General features: G+C 37.9%; 1 protein-coding gene across 1 annotated transcript in view; it reads right to left on the reverse strand.

Annotated features, from left to right (window-relative positions):
- Nucleotides 1-1,063: 1,063 nt before the first annotated feature.
- gdap1l1 (ganglioside induced differentiation associated protein 1-like 1) overlaps nt 1,064-22,876 on the reverse strand; it is a 45,484-nt gene continuing 23,671 nt past the window's right edge. Inside the window, exons 3-6 of the mRNA XM_052031095.1 lie at nt 22,032-22,205; nt 10,521-10,615; nt 7,304-7,418; nt 1,064-4,072 (exon numbers count right to left, since the gene is read on the reverse strand). Coding sequence (XP_051887055.1) covers nt 3,729-4,072; nt 7,304-7,418; nt 10,521-10,615; nt 22,032-22,205 — 728 coding nt within the window. The 3' untranslated portion in view covers nt 1,064-3,728. The remainder of the gene's footprint in view (nt 4,073-7,303; nt 7,419-10,520; nt 10,616-22,031; nt 22,206-22,876) is intronic.

Genomic DNA, 22,876 nt, shown 5'->3' on the forward strand with positions numbered 1-22,876 from the left:
AGTTGTTATTTGTGAATGAACAAAACTAGCCTAAAATTTGAAACAAAGTTGTAAGGACATTTTAGTTCTGGCCTCATGAATCTACATGTTCAACACTTTTGGTGCCTAATTCTATGGTTTAATGTTGATTGAGTAATGATTCAGAAATGTACGAAGGATATCACACATTTCATCAACCAGCTTTCTGTTAATTGAAACACAGGAGGCTGCAGGTGCTGGAAATATGGATCAACATATAAAGGAGCTGGAGGAACTCAGCGGGTCAGGCTCAGGTTTGTTTCAATTGTGCTGGCAAGTTAATCTTCCATAATGGACATTAAGCTTGAATTTACTAAAACACTAGAATGGAGTTAGAACTGATAGATTCTTGTCTTTTATGTGTGAAGTGAATGGTTTTTTTCCAAAAGTGAAGCTAGAAAACTAATTGGACATTGAGCTTATTGTGAATTATTATTACATTATCTTACCTTACCTTATAACAATTACCCTATTAAGTGGAATACACCAATTGGACAAGGTGTATTTACCACTATGATTATTTGTTCTTTGTTAATTTTTAAACTTTAAAGAAAATTTATGAGGCATTTGACTTAATATCTTCAATACCTAAATTAGGTAAATACACTGTGAGTGTGATACTGAACTGTCAGGTTAATAGATCTATGCTGGCGCCTAATTTTCTGTTGGGGCAGTAGTCACTCATCACATGTGGCCACTGTAGCTCTGGACTATTCAGTCATGGTTTCTGTTTCTCTTTGTTACACCTGGACATCAAATGAAAGCAAGATCAGACTTGGCTGTGATGGACCATGGTTGAACACTCTGGTAAGATTTACTATTTAGCTTGTACATCAAAACCGTACCCCATTATTAGTTATTGCTTTCAAAGGAAGTGTGCGTGGGCATCACAGGGATAAAGCAGATAAAATATGGTGCATGTTTAAAAGAAAGGAAAATATAATGTCTGTAAACTTCACAAGATCACAAGACAAGGGAGCAGAAGCAGGCCATTCGGCCCATCGAGTCTGCTCCAAGGAAAAGGGAAAAAAAGAAATGGGGAATGGGGGGGGGGGGGGAAGAAAAAAAAACCTATTCTAATCCCAATTTCCGGCCTTATCCCCATATCCCTTGATACCCTGACTATTTAGATATCTATCTATCTCCTCTTTGAACGCCCCCACTGATCTGGCCTCCACTGCTGTACATGGCAAAGAGTTCCACAAATTCACCACCCTCTGGCTAAAGAAATTTCTCCTCATCTCTGTTTTGAAACTGTGCCCTCTAATTCTAAGATTGTGCCCTCTGGTCCTGGACTCACCCACCAAGGGAAACAGCCTAGCCACATCTACTCTGTCCTTTCCTATCAACATTTTAAATGTTGCTATGAGGTCCCCTCTCATTCTTCTGTACTCCAGTGAGTACAGTCCAAAAGCCGACAAACGCTCATCATACGTAAGCCCTTTCATTCCTGGAATCATCCTCGTAAATCTCCTCTGAACCCTCTCCAACGTCAGCACATCCTTCCTAAGATGTGGGGCCCAAAACTGCGCACAGTATTCCAAATGAGGCCTCACTAGTGCCCCATAGAGCCTCGTCAACACTTCCTTACTTTTATACACTATACCTCTCGAAATGAATGCCAACATAGCATTTACTTTCTTTACCACCGATCCGACCTGGTGGTTAACCTTTAAGGTATCCTGCACGAGTACTCCCAAGTCCCTTTGTACTTCCGTACTTTGAATTTTCTCTCCTTCTAGATAATAATCTGCCCGCTTATTTCTGTTTCCAAAGTGTACAACTGCGCATTTCTCAACATTGAATCTCATCTGCCATTTCCTTGCCCATTCTCCTAAACTGTCTAGGTCTCTCTGCAACCTTCCTATCTCCTCAATACTCCCTACTCCTCCACCTATCTTGGTGTCATCCGCAAACTTAGCCACAAAACCATTTATTCCATCATCCAAATCGTTAATGTACAAGGTAAAAAGGAGCGGCCCCAACGCTGACCCCTGCAGCACACCTCTAGTAACCGGTGGCCAACCAGAACTAGATCCTTTTATTTCCACTCTTTGCTTCCTGCCAACCAGCCAATGCTCCACCCATTCTGTTATCCTACCCGTAATTCCCTGACCTCTCATCTTATTAATCAGTCTCTTATGAGGCACCTTATCGAAGGCCTTTTGAAAGTCTAAATACACAACATCTACCGCCTCTCCCTTATCCACCCTACCTGTGATTTCTTCAAAAAAACTCCAATAGGTTGGTCAGGCAGGATCTTCCCTTCACAAAACCATGTTGGCTAGGACCTATCTTGCCTTGCGCCTCTAGGTATTCCGTAACCCCATCCTTGAGGATAGATTCCAATAACTTTCCCACCACTGACGTCAGACTAATAGGTCTGTAATTTCCTTTATGCTGCCTCCCTCCTTTCTTATACAGTGGAACTACATTTGCGACCCTCCAGTCCTCCGGAACCATGCCGGAATCTATCGATTCCTGGAAAATTTTCACCAATGCCTCCGCTATCTCTAATGCCACCTCCTTCAGAACCCGGGGATGCACCTCATCCGGTCCGGGAGACTTATCAGTCTTTAGTCCATTTAGTTTTCCTAGCACCTTCTCCCTAGTAATCTTAACTGAACTCAGTTCCATTTCGTGAGACTCCTGACTAACCGGCACATTGCTGATGTCCTCCACGGTGAAGACTGATGCAAAATATTCATTCAATTCCTCTGCCATCTCTCTATCATCCATCATAATATCTCCTGCACCGTTATCACTTTCCTGAAGAAACTGCACACTGATTTAGCAAATTACAGTACAAAAAACAGGTAAGGACCCAACACATGAAACTCCCAGGATGGTCAACTCCTGAAGTTAGCTGGTAGGTATAATATAGCTGCCAAGTGGAAGCAAGTCCCACAGAGAAGGAACGCTGAATAAAACACTTTGATTATCAGCTAACTCCAAAATAAGTGAACATGGACTGCAAAAGGCCAGAGTGCAGGTGGTATAATTTCTGTCTGAACAAGAAAACGATACTAAAAACCCTGACGGGGGATTATGCTCATTGTTTTCAAACTAAATTTACCTTTTAATTATAGTCAAATAAGTGCACTTTATTTTGTTCATTCATGAATGTTAACTTCATCATGTTCCAGTACGAATTGAGTTTACAATTCATTCAATGGTTTAATGAAATGTGTTGGCCTGAAGTAGACTGAAGGTGATCCACTAACATCCATTAAAGCAAACTTCAATGAGAGAAATAAAATGTTTCCAGTGTGGTCTTGAATATATTTGATCACATAATGAACAGAGTGACTTGGTAGAAGTTAATAACGTAGCTAATGGAAATTAAATTTAAATTTCAGTCCAACTCACCACAGCCTGTTTATTTCTAAATTCTGTCAATAGGACAGGGCTTTGCTGGATTTTCTAGATCTTAGAATGTAGTATACAATGCACTTTCCTGTCACTTGATTAGCTGTCTGGTGTTATTTATGCAGCTTAGTGAAGTGCTGGCCTAAAGTTTGCATGGAAAATAAAAACCAATTATTTTTTTAAAGAAACAGCAGTTAAAGTATATGTGCTGTATAATATACCATCCTATTGCATGGAATGTTAACAGTACTACAGAATTCACCTAGTGAAATTATTCACATATTTTAAAACATTCCATAATATCACACATTACACAGGCCACAGAATTACATTTACTATTGTTACATATACTTTTTCTTGAGATACCAATAAGCAAAATATCCCATTCCGCCTAGGGTTCCCATTAAAAATGAGGCACCAAAGAAAGAAGGTGGTTTTCTTTTCACAAGGCGGAATGCATTAGGTAAAACAGCTGACAGCAGTGTAGTGTGTATGTCTCCTAAAACCTTTCGAAATGCAGTACGTTTCTGCACTCTCTCAAAATATACTTGCAAATTGGGTCGATCTGCATTTCCCCAGTACTTTTTTGCGAGCCCCAGGAACCTGAGGCGATGTAACGTTGCTCCAAGGGAGATATCAGCTAAGGTAAAATCTGATCCACACAACCAGGTTTCACACTTCTGGCCTAAAATACAAAGGGATACAAAATATTGCAAGAAATCTTGCCTTTCAAACTTCAACATTACAATTTGCTTATCATTTCATAGAACAATAATATTTGAATATGAAAGAGCATAAATAACATTTTTAAAGATAATGCTAAATAAACAAATCAAGCAAACTTTCTGGCATTGTACCTTATCTTTTTTTTAAGAATGACACATGTGCAATACCGAGAAACTTGTTTAAATCTAAATGATTGCCAATTGAAGTCAAATGAAATTGTTAAAGAAAATATCTCAGCTCCTGAAATGAGTGAGTCATATGGTGCAAGAATGCAGTTTACTCATTTGTCAGGGTTGGTAATGCATTATATATGCAAATTCAGTGCAAAAGGCACAATTAAACTATAATGAACAGCAAATACTGAAGCTACTGAATTTAAAAAAGCATATATTTTATTAAACAAAATCATGATGTGCTTTTGTCATCAGTTTATAAAATGTGGTAAAGTTAGCTGCTTAGATTCAAACATAATACAGAGATGATATATTGTATAATTTACACTTAAAAAGGGTGAGATTTAAGTTTTGATTATTCTGCACAATTGTTGAGCATTTTTTCTGTATGGTCTTGTAAATCATTCTACAACCAACATAACCTGCCAAATCAATCTTTTCCAATTGTTCTTTTCCACTGAGTTCCTCCAGTTTTTGTGTATTGCTCCAGACTCCAGCATCTGCAGTCTATTTTGTCATCACTTTTCTATTGCTAAGCTTAGAGAGACTGTCCTCGGTTGGGGTTAATCTTTTATTACAAAAAGTAAATGGTAATGGTTCTCTCACCTCCCCTATACCTTTCTCCACAGAGGTGTCCCAATGACCTAACCCCAACAGTTTTTCTGTGTTATTCCCTGATTTCATGACCTTCGGGTATGGGGTCAACTTCCTTGTGGTAAGTACCTCTACCTATACAGCCTTTATTACAACCTTTATTCTCTCGGATTAATTGTCCAACATTTAATCTTTAAATAATTATTTTCTCCAGCTAGATGAACAAAGCCATCACTGTAGCCACTTGGTAAATACTTTATTCCTTTCCAGAGGCACTATTCTGTTTTCTTTCCTCAGTCACTGAAATACTCAATTTGTAATGTGTCTACTAAACATCACATTAGCCTTTATTCCCCTTAGAAAAAAGGGCTTAGTTCCCCAATCTTTATTTTCCTAGTTAGAATTTTACTCCTCTAAAATTTAAGTAGGTCTTTTGTACATTCTGTGGCCCTGAAGTTTTATCTTCCTGGAAGAAGGCACCAAGAACTTCCCATAAAGGCCAAAACAATAAATTTTGTTTGGCATTACTTCAAACCAAGAACCACATACTTCTTATTGTAACAAAATTGTAAGTGTGACAATATCAGTTTTTACTTAATTGACTACTTTGGCCAATAAAGCTATGTTATATTAGACCACTTTTGTCATAAGAACAAGCAACTCTTACAGCTAGTGATAAGACTGGAGTAGTTTGTTTTCTTTTAATAATGGAATTGCTTTTTTGAAAGTCAATAAAATAATGGACATGGTGCTATGCATGGTTCATTCTGAGGGCTAATGTGATTAATATGGCTGCAATAAGCTTAGAAGATGCAAATAACAATACAGCATCATCTTTTATTCTTCCTTGAGGGCACAGAGAACCCCCTTGTTTGGATTATAACTATAAAACTGAGCAATAATAAGAAAAATCTGAATATTTGTTAAGAAATTGAAATTTGAGTGAAAAGCAATAAACTGCTGGTGCTGGAAACCTGACATCAAACTGACATGTTTTATCTGCTCCACTCTCCACCTGTACTGCATGACCTGCTGAGTATTTTCTGGTTTTATTTTAATTATAATATGATCAATTTTAAAGTTATATTTATTAAATGGAAATACTAAATTTAGCTGGTATAATTTTTATGTTCTGACACCAGGAAAGTACTGCAATTTCAATATTGATTTAAAAATGTTACTCTATTAAATTTAAATCAATTATTAGACCAATCTCAATTTACTCTTGGTTTTATCTTTGAATTGTATATATTTGAATAATGCAACTTCTGTACTATTGTCATTAACTGCCGTGTGAATTTCAATCTTTGCAACTTTAATAACTTGTGTAAGCTTTTTTTAAAAAAAGTGGTTAAAGGATTCAACAGAAAGAAAGAAGAGAAAATAAAACTACTTGAAAGAACAGCAAAGGAGAAATGGAGATGTTCTTGTACATTTTCCCAAATATGGTTAGTTGTTTATGCAAGATTAAAGCTTCATATGGGCAAATCTGGAGTATGGAATATGACAAATTAATAAGCACATATAAATTTAATGATGCTGATCTTGAGTATGCTCTTAAAAACAACTATGTTAAAATAGATCTATCTAGTTTTTATAAACTAAGAGCTTGCAGATACAATCAGCATTGGAATGTTGAATCCCAGACATCCAGACTTGAAGAATTTCACCATGGAAAGCTGAATCCCTTTCTGGCTGGTTTAAAATCACCTCTCGTAAAAGGTACATTCTATGTAACGTCAATCAGTGACAGGATGGTCTCTCAGTTTTGATTTCCCTGGGGAAGAGAGTGGAGTGGGGTGGGGGAGTGCTGGTTGTGGTGGAAGTGGTGAAGTGATGGTGAAGGTCTCAGGATCTCCCAGGAGATTGACAGTTGACGTTTCAGGTTGAGATCCTTCATCTGGACTGGCGGGCCTCGACCTGAAATGTCAACTGTCCATTTCCCTCCACAGATGCTGACTGACCCACTGAGATCCTCTAGTATCTTGTTTGTTGCTCCAAGTTCTATCATTTCCAGTCTCTTGTGTCTCCCAGGAAACTGCATGATTTTTATGTGGGATGGTTTTGTGTATATTATAATACACAAGATATCACAGTTGCACAGGATGAGCAGAGCATACCAATGGGTCTTTTCACATCTGCCACTGCTCATAAGAACATGGCCTCTTTTGCTATATTTAATAGATTACTAAATAACTTTACTGGCAAATTGTGTGTGTGTTTTGTGTTTGAAACAAAAGCAAGAAGTGATCTTTGCCAGTTAAGACAATTATCAGATAGAATACTAAAGTACATTGAAGTGCATTTTAAAAACAATTGCTGTTCGGAAATATTAATTTTATGTTTCCTATTTAAATATACTTAAACTTTATTATTTTCATATTATCATTTAACTGCAAATACTCCTTTTCACAAGGTCATACCTGCAAATTCATGCTTCCTCTGTTCAAGCTCTGCTTCCACTTGATCTAAAACTTTCCCTAACTCAGTAAGAATTTTCTTCAAATTGTTCACGTCATCATGGTCCAATATCTTGGCCTACACAGAATGTGAAAGAAACTGCTGTTACTGTGATTCAACCTTATTTGGTAACAACTAAACTATTTGTTTTGTTCATTTTGACCAGTGGCGTGGGTGAGCTGTATGACATTATCCAACGAGTTGATAGGACTGTTGAATTGGGCAAGGCAGTACATTTGCCCACTCTCACAAGTAAGAAGCTCTGGTTACTGGCCTCAAACTGTTGATAGCATCTTAATTAAAACATTTCTAATGATACAGTCAGTTATTTTCCTTTATTACTATTATCTGATGGGAGTGTTTGAATGAACCCCTGAGTTCTTTTCTTGTTCAAATGTTAAAAGTTTCAAAATATAGCTTAGGAGTATATGCATTGATGGGTGACGAGTCACTGATGAGTCACGAGTCTGTTGATTCCAGTGTGCAATCCATGCAGAGGTGAACAACATGGATTTGGTGTAAATCATGCTGCCAAACCACACATAAATGGAGCAAACTCATAAAATGCATCTATTATACAGAGGGGCGCACTTGAAAGGAATACTTGGGAGAGTGAGTACCAAGGCACAAAGGATCCGTTTTATGTTACACATGCTTGCTGTGTAACATATAGCAAAGCCCAACAACTATATGGTGAGCAGCTCAATTGCAGGAATAGGTGGTGAAGGAAACAGAGGAAGGAAGGCTAAATCCTTCCTTTATCCCAGGGTGATCCATGAAGAATGACTGCAGCTCTAGTAAACAACACAATTCACCCTCGTACATAACCACATTGAAGCAAGTGCCACGATATTGCCTGTCTACTATTCCTGCATTATCACTTCAATAGCTATATCATGTCTAGTAGTGGCCTCCTGATTTTTAGAGTGGGAGACAGAGATGGCTTTAGAGGATGAATTTTGGCAGCTTTGGGCATAATAGGCCCAAGTATGACTGTACTCTCTTAGTATAGGTGACAGCAGTCGGCGTGGTTGGTTGATAATTGGAATAACAGCTGTGAGAGAATGAATGATATATTCCTAAGAGAGGGTACCAGGTTTGTGCTCTGTGGAGCCACTGCCATAAGTTATCCTCGACTTGAGGGGACTGCTAAGAGAAAAGAAATGCCCCAAGAGCTGTGCCACTTGTATGCTAGTAATCTGTGAGAGGAAGGTTTGCTGGGCTGCTGTGACACTTTGCACAATGCGATTCACAGACTTTGTCTGTGGTTTGATGTAGTGTGGCAGTACTCTGAGCTTCCATGGTAGCGTTCTCCTTGTGCAGCTATGGAATCTGCAACATTAATCATTAGTCACTCCATCATGGTTGGGTCCATGTCAACACCTAGAGTTGTCTGTGGTTTCCCAGCTTGATAGGAGAGGGTTCAAGTTCTGCATGTTCAAGGTGCTGTGCCAATTTGCTCCCAGGTTCCTCTGTGCTCCTTGGCTTTGAAAAGTCTGCAAAAAAAAATCTGCATCCAATGGACCAAGCTTTACATTGCACATGTCCAATGGCCTATTCATAGGCTGCTCCATCTAGGTTTTCATCTGAGAAGCCGTAAGCAGAACTTGTGTATGACCCATGCATCTGGTGAACTGGGACCCAAGATATCTTTTTGCCTTTCTCCATGTTCAGATTCTCACAGCTGATCCCACCTCCTAACTTACCATTACATTATTTTTCTCAGAATCTGAACTGGTATCAGAAGAATAAAATTGAATTTGATATAATAAGTTAGTATTATAACATTACTGATTGCAGTTTCTGCATGTTAGTTTATTTTCCTATTGTCTTGGTAATTGTAGTTTATGACAATTCCATTTTGCTGAGAATAAGGTCTGCTTCACTTTATGCTGATCCAGTGACAGGTTGAAATGTGACTTGTGTCTCATGTTCAAAAAGTAGCTGAATGTGCATATAACAACATAACTGCAGGCTTGTGGCCCAGTCAAAATACTGCACCTGGGGCCGACCTGAAGTGATTTTAAGTTGAATTAAGATGAAGGAGCTGTGTGGAAACTCCCCATAGTCATTTTTTAAAACAAATAACTATCATAAATCCTGGGTTCATCCTGTCCAACTGGGTGGAGAGATCCACCAGAGGGGGCAGCCCTGGGAGTCCACAACATTGACTCCAGACCACAAGAAATCACATGACACCAAGTTAAACATGGGCAAAGAAACCTCCTTTTGATTATCACTTACTGTCTTCAATAACTGCTCTTCTAAGGTGTCATAGAGTTAGAGAGCATGGAAGCAGACCCTTTGGCCCAGCTTGTCCATGCCAACCAAGCTGCCAATCTGAGATAGCCCTATTTGACTGTGTTTGGCCCATATCCCTCTAAACCTTTCCTATCATGTACCTATCTGAATGCCTTTAAAACATTGTAATTGTACCCAGATCTACCACCCTTTGGCAGTTCGTTCTACAAAACATACCATGCTCAGTGTGAAAAAGTTGCCCCTCAGGTCCCTTTTAAATTCCACCCCCCCCCCCCCCCTCCACCTCCTCACCTTAAAACTATGCCCTTTAGTTTTAGATTCCCTTGCCCTGGGGAAAAGACTGTGACCATTCACCCTACCCCTCATGATTTAATATACCTCTTTAAGGTCACCCCTCAGCCTCTTATGCTCCAGGGCAAAGCCCAACCTATTCAGTCTCTCCTCAAAACTCAAGTCCTCTAGTCCCAGTAACATCCATGTTGGACAACATTGGGAAGAGGCCTTAAAAGTGGCAAGGATACAGAATGAACTAAGTAGAAGGGATGTTCTCAGTAGAAGGAACATTCATCACCAGGAGTTGCTTGGTAGCACCAATGTGTTGGCCATCCCGAAGGCCGTAGATGCTAGAGTGGATCTAAGGAAGGAAGTGAGTGAACCAACAGGAGGTATAAACTTAGTAAGCATCCTCACCCATCAAACAGTGCCAGACACATCGGTCCATGAATAGTGCTGGTAGAAGTCACCATCATGCAGTCCTTGAAGAAACAAGGTCCATCTTCACACTGAGGACACCCTTCATCATGTTGTGTGGTACTACAATTATGCTAAATCGGATAGACTCAGAATAGATCTACTTAACCTGAAAAGTGATAGGTTTATTTCCAAAAACATGCTGAAAGAAAACTTGGTTTGTATTACCATTAGTTTTTTTTGTTTGGAAAGATATGGCTCTGTGAGTTGAGGTTGTTCTTGGTCGAGCTTCAACAATTCTGCAGCAGTGTTTACTAAATGCCCTGTGAAAAGGAAAGAAAATAATACTTTTACCTATCACACCTTGTGCAGTACAGTTAAAAAATAGTACATAATAGTATGGGTAACCATTCCCTCAGCAGATACTCTTATTTATCTACTAAAACAGGTGCTTAATTACTACTTTATCAATTAGATTCTACAGAGGTTTGAAATCCTAACAATACCAGGGAAAACTGTGGGAAAATACTAATATAGTTATTATTTCATTTTTAAGTTGATTATATCAAGTGCTGTGCTTTGAAGCAAAATCTTGGAGCATCTTTTCCCAAAACTAAAATTGCTTGAGAGAAATCGTTCCAGTGGAGTTTATTTGACTATCTGATGTTCAAATTAATTGCAGTGAACTTTGGCTATTTATCCACATTGTATAATATGAATGAAAAATATCAACCTATGTCAAATGAAACCATAGCAGAATCATATGGCTACAAAATTTAGTCTTCTATTTAAATTAATGCTATTTTTACAATAAGCTTTGTTCTTTCATCATTGCATTATATTTAATGAAAAGCTTCTGACACAGCAAATGCTGCAACTATACAAATAATTGAAGTCTTTTAAGCAGTTGATAGGATCATCCAAACATAACAGCCCATTTTCACACCAACAGCATTTTATATGCATTGAAGTAAATCAAGACTACTGGACAATCTGGATTAAGTAAAACAAACACAGAAATTACTTTAATGACATGAATTATTTCTGAAAAAAATTGGCAACAAAGCCAAACTAGAGTGCTGTTGATGGTCAATGAGGATCGAGAGCGAGGGTACACAAATCCATGTGTCAGATTTTAAAGTACTAACAAAAAAAATGAGTAAATAAATAAGAATAGAATAATGGCTGGAAGAAGCTCAATTGCAAAAGCAAAGTTGGGCAAGATCAGGTTCCATGCTGGATAACATGTTGGGAAAAGTCTGCCCAAAACCTGTATGTATTCTACATGGAATATGTAAATAATTATTTACAGGCTAGGTCTGGTAAAAGTTGATTTTTTAAAACTGGATATTGATTTGAAAATATTGTTACAAACTTATTTTTTCAATAATAACTGATATTCAGTTAAGTTTTAAGTCTTTCATTTGTTTTTTTGATGTAAAGGATGTCAGTTTTGCTTTTTAAGATGTCTTTACTCTTTAATTGCTTGAGTATTGTTAGTAGATTCTGCATTACAATGTTCCATCAATCAAAGTGATGAAGGCAGAAAGTGCACAGGGAGTTCCCAAAATCTTCACATTTTAAAAGGGAAGACATACATGTGAGAGTACACCTACAGTTATGTGGCTATTGTTACCTCCCTGCCAATCACATTAACTGGCCCAGGTAGTCCTTCCCACACATCTCAGGAATTTGCATCTCAGTTTCCAATTCTCTCTTTGGCAGAGGAGACTGGCACTGAGGAACAGACAGCTTGTAGGACAGAAATAGCTCCTCGCGTGGGTGTGAAGGTCATTATGAAATCAAATTTCTATGTTGCAGAATCGTTCCAATCCCACCACCAGTGACAGACATCACGTCAGGCAGTCCATCAGTTATCCATAAAGCAAATCTGTAAAGTTATGCAAATTGAGCCCCTTGCTGAATAGAGTTTTTTGGACTGGTCTGCCCATGCACATCATTTTCTCTGTGGAAAGGAGACATCAAGTCCAGAGTATAACTGTTGTCACCCATGTATCTTTATACATCACTGAGCTTAACAGTTACCTTTTACTAACAGAGTGGACTGTTGTTGTTTTGGGGAGACCTTAGAGTGCACAACCATACAATCCTGTTCGATTTTCAGACAAGAAACCTGGTCCCCAACATTTATAAGGTAGACACACACTTCATGAGAAGGGAGGTGTAACTAGCAAGGCAAACTAGAATTCATGTCACATTTACAGATGGGTCACATTGAACTTTTTTTTTGTGAAGCTTCATATCTTGGCCAGTAGCCATTCAGATTAAAAGGTCAAATGTCTGTTGGCAATGGATGTGGAGTTAGTGATTGTGGGAGAGTCAGAGAAGATACCTGAGGGGTATGTAGAAAGGATTGCAAGCTTTGAAATGATCGGGGATGTCCAATCTCAGGTGGCGGTTGAATTAAAATTCATATCCCTACTTCCGCCAAAATGAGATGCTTCGCTATTCCATCGTGCCCACAGCCTTCAGTTCATGCCTTAACATTGGGTTTCTTTTACTTATGGTGGACATTCCATTCCCCTTCTCTTTTCCTGACCCCGACCCACTTGGTAAAAGCTAATAAATATGTAAAATTGATTTTGGATCTTCATATTGTTTGGAACAAAAACTTATATTCAAGCACATACATAAATGTCCCACCAGGGAATGTAATTACCTAGAAAGATAATTGATGACATACTTATTCTGCTGTTATGGAATTCAGTTCCTGAAGTTGGATTGATTAGTCCAGAAACTATGCAGGAGGCAATACTCTACTATTATACTACACCACTTAAGGCTTTCTATTAGACCATCAACATAGTGCATACAAATGTCGACCCTAGACTAAAATACCAATCTAAATGCCAGCCCCTCTCTACCACATAAGAAATGAAATGGAATTGTGCTTCATTTAACTCCCACAGATAAAAAGGGCAATTAACAGCTAGAAGTAATAAAGGACAAGACTCCAAGATCACCTTGCACTTATATTTATGCTGAAGAAAACATTCAGGGTCCAATAAATGAAAACTTAAAAAAAAAACTGCAAATGCTGGAAATCTGAAACAAAATCAGAAAATGTTGGAAGAACTCAGCTGGTCAGGCATCATCTGTGGATAGAAGAACAGTTAATACTTCAAATGAGACCTGCTGCCATTCTGATTGTGTTCCATTGCTGATTCCTGATTCCAGTGGGAGAAGTGCCTACTTCCTGCAGTTCCCCCCAGCAGTGGAATCTTTTAACCGAATCTGCTCCACTTTAGACCCAATGCAAGTTCAATGACTTCATTCATTTTAATAGAAAGGAATGGCTCCAGGGACATAGGAACATTTCAGATAATTTGCATATTTTGAATGAATTAAGTTAAAGTCACTGAGAAATACAGCACGGAAACAGGCCTCTTTGCCCATCAACTCTGCACCGACCATCAGCCACCCATTTTGCACTAATCCTACATCGATCCCATTTTCTATTCTCCCCACATTCTCTTCAACTCCCCCCAGATTCTACCACTCACCTGCACACAATGGGCAATTTACAGGCAACAATTAACTTACTAACCCACGTCTTTGGGATGTGGAAGGAAACCCAGAGCACCGAGGGGAACTGTACACGGTCACAGGGAGAACATGGAAAATCCACACAGACAGCACTTGGATTAAACCCAGTTCTCTGGCACTGCAAGGCAGCAGCTCTACCAGCTGTGCCACAGCACTGCCCACATTTCAAAGGGTTTAAATGGTGATGTAAATCCATTTTATTGTTTTAATCATTTTCTCGTATTTCAAATATGTTTAACTTTGTTAACTTTTTCAGTTGTTTATGTTTTTCATTTTTTTTTAATGCTGACAAAGAAGGGGGACATTTGGCCCATTGGGTCCATGCTGCTTTCCAGGAGAGCAATCCCATTTGTCCCATTCCCTCTCCCTATATTTCCTGGCACTTCTGCAACTTATTCGCTCTCACACATGCCCATCAACTCCACCTTGATTCTTTTTGCCTACTCTAAAGAATAATGTACAGTGGTCCATTAACCTATCAACACATTTTTGGAAAGTGGGAGGAACCCAGGGGAAACACACACAGTCACAGAGATAACACTCAAACTGCACAAACTGTGCCCGAGTTCAGCATTTGACTGGAGCCATGAGGCAGCAACACTAACTGCTTTGTCCGCCATACTGCACTGTGATTATTTTTAAATAGGTTTTGAATATTTTTCAATATTTGTGTGTATCAGATATATTTGCATAAATTCCAAACTCTTTGATAGTTTTGATAGCTGCTAAGCATGGGGCTGAACTTGCATTTTTGTTACAGAGTCCCTCTGCACAGATGCCTGGACAGCCACAGGTTTATCTTTGTGCCCATATATCCAGGGAGTGTGGATCATTGCAACGTTGACCTCAGTGTCTTTCAAGCAGCAACTAACTGCCTATTGATTCTGTGGTAATTGTAAGTACAGTGCTGTGGTGAGCTCCTTGGCTTGTCTTTTGATGAAAGGGCCATGTACAGGGCCTTGCTTTCTTCAGAGACCAACATGAAGGTTTGCATAGACAAGTTGAGCAATTGGTGGGAAGTTGTCTGAATCTGTTTCGGGCAGGCCCTTAAAGGTGAAGCACTATATTTTAATTTTAAATTTGTTCTCGCCCATCCCTAGATACCCTAAGGCCATGAGCATTAAACCACACAGTGCAAGAAGGGAGTCACATAGGCACTACAAGTAGAGGAGTACATTCCTCCCATGAAATATATCACTTGGGTTGTTGAGACAAAGCAACAGTTTTGGTGGAGCCCTTTGAAGTTTCCCAACTTGCAGTATGGTTGGGATTAGAAAAGCAGGATCTCTTATCGTTCAAGTTCCTTCAAAGATCTTTTTATTTGCAAAGATTATCTGCCTTCACCTGGGTCTCCAGCCTTAAGTCTGTAATTCTGTCTCTTTCTTCCTTTTGAGATCCTCCCTGAAACCCAAGCTTTTGACTATGCTTTTATAAAATTCCAGACATTTTATTTCAACTAAGGTCCTGGATCCTTTAATAGCCAGGAGAGTAGAATCTTCCAGTGTATGGAATTTCCAAACTATAGTGATCGGCACGGTAGTGTATGGCAGGCACAGTAGAGTAGCGGTTAGCATTACGCCATTACAGCGCCAGGGACCCGGGTTCAATTCCGGCTGCTGTCTGTAAGGAGTTTGTACGTTCTCCCTGTGTCTGTGTGGGTTTCCTCCGGGTGCTCCGGTTTCCTCCCACATTCCAAAGATGTACGGGTTAGGAAGTTGTGGGCATGCTATGTTGGCGCCGGAAGCGTGGCGAATCTTGCGAGCTGCCCCCAGAACACTCTACGCAAAAGATGTATTTCACTGTGTGTTTCAATATACATGTGACTAACAAAATATATCTTATCTTTTTGTCATGGTTAGTCTTGTCCAGTAGTCTATAAGGGAGGGCCAGGCTGATATTCTAAATAAATTCTATATGTGTAAAACATATTTTAAACACACATAGCCAGATACTGATATTCCCCATCACATATGAAAACACAAACGCTAACATTTATTAGTTGTCTAATTTCTGTTCACAGTGCTACTGAGCAATAGGAGTGCAATAATGCTTATTTAAATTGCAGGGAACTCTTCCTTGTGGTTTTATGTGTTTGACAGCATAGTGTGCTAGTAATCCTTTTTAGTCTTTATCTCTCTGCAGACTCATGATATTAATGTAGGCCTGTACTCAGAAAGCAATTCAAATATAAATTGGTTTACAATTTACACTAAGTTTCAATTATTAAAAAAAACTGCTTGACATCTTATTCTTGTCCTCCCCCTGAATATGCTGCCCAAGGGCAGCAACATGCCTAGATGGAAAATAGGGTGCTGTTCCATGAGTTCTGGTAATTCTTTTACAGAATATTTCTGTTCAGTCTGCAAGGGTGACCTGAGCTTCCAATCCCCTGTCTCTTAATTTTCTACCCCACTCCCCCACCACCCCCAGGCCCTGCCTTTGGCCTCCTATACTGTTCCACTGAAGCTCAACAAAAGTTTAAAGAATGGCACCTCATTTTCATGCTGGGCATGTTGCAACCCTTAGGATTTAATATTGAGTTCAACAATTTACAATAACTTGCCTTTTCTGTTTGTGTTAGAATTGGTCAGTTCTAATAAAAGGTCATTAACTCCGTGTTTTTCCACAGATGTTGTCTCAGCTGTTGCGTGTTTCCAACATTCTCTTTTGTTTCAGATTTCCAGCAAGTGCTATGTTCTGCATCTCACATTCAGCATGTTCTTTTGTCTTCCCCTTTCATTTACCTATGAACTAGATGACAGCAAGAACGTTGTGTCTCCTGGGCAACCTTGGCCTCTACCCAATCACAGACATCCCGTTTGTTCTCTCTGTCTCTTCCCTTCTCTGCAAATTAAGAACCACTTGATTTTACTTTTCTAGTTCTGATTGACCTGAGATGTGTACTTTATGTCTTTCTCCAGATACTGCCTGGCCTGCTGAGTATTGTAAAAATCTTCTGATTTTATTATGAGGGCAAATTACCTGGCTAAGGGATTGAATCTGACAGAATGGGGTAATATTTATGTTAAGCAAGAATTTCTAACTTTCCAAAATAGAATGGCATATCATTTTTAAAAATGGATGACTCTCATAATTAATCAGAATGGAGTAAAGATATTTAGATTCCTATGAATGGGAGCATATGCTAGAACAAAAGAAAATCTGATGTTAGCAATAATTAGAACATGACCTACAGTTATTGTGAATTTTGGAAAAGGCATATGAAACAGCCCTGTAGCATTTGGATGTCTTAGTTATGGAAAATATCCTGTGGGTGGGTTGAAGAATAGGAAAAGATATGTCATATTAACAGATTCATCTAGACATGCAGATATTTTAGGAACACTTCTGTAGAAGCAAGTTCAATTTATCTAAAGAAACCATGAGAAAAATATCTAGTACCCATTCTGGTTCAAAAATAGCAAATTAAATTATCATCAAATCTAGAAAGAAGTGACCAGCTAACATAATTAATAGATATGTTTGGTAGAACATTTTAATTAGCAATGGTGGCACTTTGCTAGACTCTAAAGATATCCACAGATTATTAAGTAAAGAGGCATGTTCGTGGCAGAAGACATTCCTCTATCCTTGTATGGCAGTAGTGAATTAGAAACTTCAAGGGGATAAACACAAAAGTTGATCCTTCTGAGTGACTTCACTGCATTGGAATTTGTGCTATTTACCAACTAAGCCAAAAAAGCATATTACGTTTCAACTTGAGATATATCTCATGGTTGAAAATCTATTAATTCTATTAAATATAGCCTGTTATTGCATGCAAAGAATTCCCATTACAAGTTCTCTCCACCAATAATTAATTCTATGACAAAGGATTGAAGTTTTAGAACATTAACCTTTAAAAATTTTCTTTTCCAGTCACACTAAGTGGAGAATGTACAATGGCCTCTCCTTGTCTTAATGCTCAAAGGTTTGTTTATGTTTCTATGGTTCTCATTCCACTTCCTTTTCTTTGTTCTCTCATAAATTACCTAACTGGGAGATGATTGTTAAGTATTCACTGCTTTTACTTGGCAATCCATATTGATTATATGATGCAACCTTGAAAGCTAAGGACTGCAGAAAAAAGCACTGCAGAAAGGCTTGATCAGGCTGCAGTTTTAAAGATGACATGAAAGGAGAAGAGGGAACTGGAGGGAGGTGGATTTAAGGAGGCAACTTCACACAGGTTGCCATAAAAAGGAGTTGGAACATTTGGAACATGGAGGAGGACATTGTTAAAGGACAGAGTTCTGCAAAGGTTGCAATGGTTAAAAAAATGATTAAGGGAAAAGCCTTGAATGGATTTTTTTTTAGAGGCACACAGACCTGAATCCACTAGACGGCAGCAAATTTAGGCATTGACCTTATCTAATATTGGTGTGTACTCCTTTAAGAAACGTACAAAGAATCTGGATGGTTATTTTTGGATGTTTGTTTTCTTTTTTGTTTACTTTATTAAATACGGGATTTAACATATATGGCTTTTGAGATATTGGATGTGTACCCATTTAAGAAATGCACTATATGACAACTGCCCTCCCTCCCTCCCCTCCCCCCCACATTATTAGTATTGAACAGACTGGAACCATTGTCTGGTGGGTATGCACACAAAAAAGCACTAATGCTCTCTTCCTTTCTACAAGTTCTTTTGTTTAATAAAATACTTTGTTTAATTTAATCCTTCAGTATCTCTGGGAGACATACTGATAGAAAAAACTTGGTGTGGAATAGAATATGGAGGGCAAAGTTTTGGATTAGTTAAATTTGCCAAGGATGGAGGATGGAAGATCAGCTAGGAAAACTCTGGGAAGTTGAATATAAAGGTTTGGACAAGGCTTTCCACAGCAATTAGAACAGAATGTCAGAAATTTACAGCATAGAAAGAGGCCCATCATCGCTGGGTAGGTTGAAGATAAGCAGTACACAGCCTAGTTCCAGTTTTCAAAAATAAGTATGTAACTATCTGTAAATGGCCTGGCTCTGGGGTAGATAAATAATGGGGTCATTCTACATAATTGGAAACAGTTAGGCTTTGCAATGGGCAAGATATAGGACTGGAAAAGCAGTTCAAGTCTGAACCAGAGGTCAAAGTTGTAAATATCCTGTTTCAACTGAGAAAGTGGTTGGGGGTGAGGTGGAATAAATCAATACCGGTATGGAAATATTGGTCAAGGTGATAGATGGTGACTACGAACTTACAATGCTTAGCTGAAGGAAGTGATTGGAATCTGACAACACAAACAATGGCTGATGAGATGGAACAATGCAGGATTGCTGAGCCCATTCATTTGAATAGAGAGGATGGGCTATGAGAGGGAAAGGGTAATATAGATCTTTTTAATTAATTGTTTTCTCTACAGTTTTTATTTGTTAAGTATTTTTACATATTTTTAAGTATTTTAGTTATTTATTTTTTAATATTTGCAAAAAATGTTTAACTGATTTTTAACAGTATTTGAATGTCAGGAATATTCAGAAACTTTATATGACCTTAAGAGGTTTCACAGCTGGCAAAGTCTGGGGTATGGTTTTGCCAGCTGTTTGAAGTTACCAATGGGCAAGCCACAAAATGTTAAAAAGTCCATAATTGATTTCAAATGATAATTTCCAGAAATGTGTGCTGTCCTTACTTAGTCTGAAATGAATATGTATATAAGTCATCCATGTGAATTGTACAATCTCAACCAACCCCAAGAATTTTGCAGATAATCATTTTCATGTATAACAAAAAAATGTAGGTGGATGAGACAGCCAATTTCCACAGACATCATGAGATAATGTGTAGTTAATTTGTAGTGGCAATATATATTCTGGAATAAATGTTGGTCAAAAAATTTAGAGTAACTTCCTGTTCATCTTCGAATAGCACCAGGGATCTTCTATATTAATTTGAACAAGTACATTAGATTCTGCTTTAATGTTCCATCTACTATGGTTACTTTTAACTTGTGCTGTATTGATGTTAAGAACAGCTCATTTTGGATACACAAGGGCTCCACCAAGGGCTCACCAGAACAGTTGGAGCATCACAAAGTTGGTTGCGAGGAGCTGTCAGTGCATTGTGGTTGATGGCAAAACGCCCAGGGTAGGGGAAATTGTTGACTCTGCTAGCATGTCCCAGGAGGAGAGAAGTCCAAATGAGAAATAGAAATCAATAAAGCCATCTTAAAAAAAACTGAATACAATTTGCACATCATTTAATGGATTAGCACTTTTGGAAGACAGGCACAGAGGCAAACAGGGAGACTGAGAATTTCACAATTATTAACATCACGTAAATTGGAATTATGATTATGTCAGGGGAGCGGGAAGGTCATAGTGACAAATCTCTAATTGCAACTTTGTGGACTGGATTCATTCGACAAGAAGACTATTGGTTATTTTTTTCCAAATTAACTGTGATAAATAAAAAAAAATATACACTGTGCAGCAATGATTTTGTTAACAGAGTAGTTATACAAGCAAATTTACTACCTCTTCATCTCTTTAGCATGTCTGTGCTTTTAATAAATGCAGAACATTGCACCAAAACCAAAGTTTGAAATTTGACTGTGTAAATATTCTGAGAACAAAGTATTATTTTGGGAGTTTTAGTTTTGTCAAGCTATGTTTTGTAGTTAAGCCATGGAAAGCTGACTGCTTCTCACAATAACTTGGTATATGTACATGCATATGCACATAAGTACATACATACATAAGTGCTATAATCATGATTTCAGAATTATTTCTGTCTGCAGTCTTTGTTGAAGGTTAATCGAAGGACATTTTGATCTATTTACGGGTCATCAGCATGAATACTTTGATGCATAATAGATAATCTAAGATGACAAATCAAAATGCTCAGATATCAACCTTCAATATCCATTAAGGCAGAAAATAATATATGATAATTCAAAGCCTTATCAGGAGTAAGAGGAATAGACTTATAGTCGTAGGGGATTTCAATTACCCCTTTATTAGTTAGGATTGTCTTTGCATTTGACATTATTACTCTAATGAAAGAATTTAAAATGATGGCTATTTCAAAAAGATTCTATATTTGGTTCACTGTGTTCTAACATAAGCAAGCAATAAAGTAGTATTGCCAAATTTGTCAACTTACCATGACATTGTCCAAAAGTATTTTGAAGTATTTAAGCCTGGGAATTTTCTTGGAGAAGCTGTCATAATTTTGGAGGAAGCACTGGTTACATTACTTGTGTAAATAGTGTTAACTGCTGCACTTCTAGCACAGTAATGATGTTAAGTTGGAAGGATATCCTGGGCACATGTTATTTTGAATTGATCATAACATTTAATAATGCAGCAACTATTGTTTTTTATATTTGTTCTTGTGTGTCGGGAAAAATTATCAAGAGAGTATTTATCTCCAATTCTTTGTTGCTCTGAGTATACAAAATAATTAGTATAATGTGTTGTGGAACTGAGGGAGATAGAATCATAAAGCAGCAAGATCAGAAGATGGCCTTTAGCATTGGCTCTATAAAAGAGCAACCCAATTTGTCACAGTTCCCTATTTCTTCTGCTCATAAATTCAAGATACCTTGTGCTTTATGATGTGCTTTGCTAACTTGTTCCACCACCTTCAAAACATTTTCTACAAACATGCCAGGTTTGCACAAACATGCAAATGTGTGAAGTTGGAAACTGGAGTACATGTGGAAAACCCATGCAGTCACAGGATGAACATACAAACTCCACACGGACAGCACCGGAGGTCAGGATTGAACCTGTGTTGCTGGAGCTGTGAGATAGCAGCTCTATTAGCTGTGCCGCTGTGCCATTTATTACGGTTTTGACAAAATCCTCCTTTAGTATCCTCCATTAAATATTTATTTTGTCTTTTAATCAGGCTATAAACTCTTCTGTTTTTTTTTACTGTTAATATACAATAGAAGACAGAGCCCAATCCACACAGAGGTATCAGAATCAATTTGCTGAAGAATATTAATAAAAGAGTGAAGACATTTTTGAAAGCAGCAAACTGATAAAATGACATTTTCTGGTTCTAGCCCACCAATTACCAAATGTATTTATTTCAACACCTTCGAAATTAGCACTTGCTCCAACAATTGTCAATTACCAACCTTGTACAACTGCTAGACAATTGTACTTGGAAGCCAGTCTTTTTCCAAAGTGTTTACATTTTGTGCTTGTGCATTAACTTACTGCGGATTTCAGCTGTGGCATACTTTGGGATCATGGATTCCGTGGTCAATTCTGGATGAAGAATACAACCATGAGTGTAGGCATCCATTGGAAGGGAATCAAGCAGGTCTTTAAAGTGTTGCATTCTGGAATATGTAAGGCTTCCTGCTTCTGGAATTAACCTTGCATAGTTTTCTGTAAGTGAAATAACATAAATCAGGCATTGCCAAAAAAAGATTTTGGTCCTTCTATTTCGTTAGGATTATATAATTACTAAAGTCTGCAACTATGTAATTACACTGAACATTTCAATCAAGTAACTTTATTAAATAAAATGCATTTCAACAGCAATTTAAAAATGCACCCACACAAAATAATGTTCTAATAACTTAACTCTGTCTTGGTAAGTAACAGCTAAACAGATCTCACATAATTAACACCCACACATAAAAGTTAAACCAACACTCCCCAAAACCCCTAGCGGTTTCCAGCCTTTAGAATTTAATACATGATTATGTGATGTTCTTAAAGGCCAAATTAAATTTAGCCCTTCTAAATCAATCAGCGTTAGCAAAGCACTGTAATTAAACTATCATTTTTTATTTGTATTTCTTGGTTAATCATATGTAGCTTGCATACTTCAGAATGTATAGCAATACTCTATAGTACAATAATATATCTGAATATATCTGCAAGATATATTGAACTGTTCATTATGAGTGGTAAACATAATAGATTGAATGCCGTTAACTCAATTATTTTTTTTCCAGTCTATATTTATCTACATTTAAATAAGACTATTTCCTACCTCGCACTGATGAATAAATATAAAAAATATAATATTGATTGTAATTACTTAGAACCAG

The sequence above is a fragment of the Pristis pectinata genome, chromosome 16 (assembly GCF_009764475.1).
Source record: "Pristis pectinata isolate sPriPec2 chromosome 16, sPriPec2.1.pri, whole genome shotgun sequence".
NCBI classification, from domain to species: Eukaryota; Metazoa; Chordata; class Chondrichthyes; order Rhinopristiformes; family Pristidae; genus Pristis; species Pristis pectinata.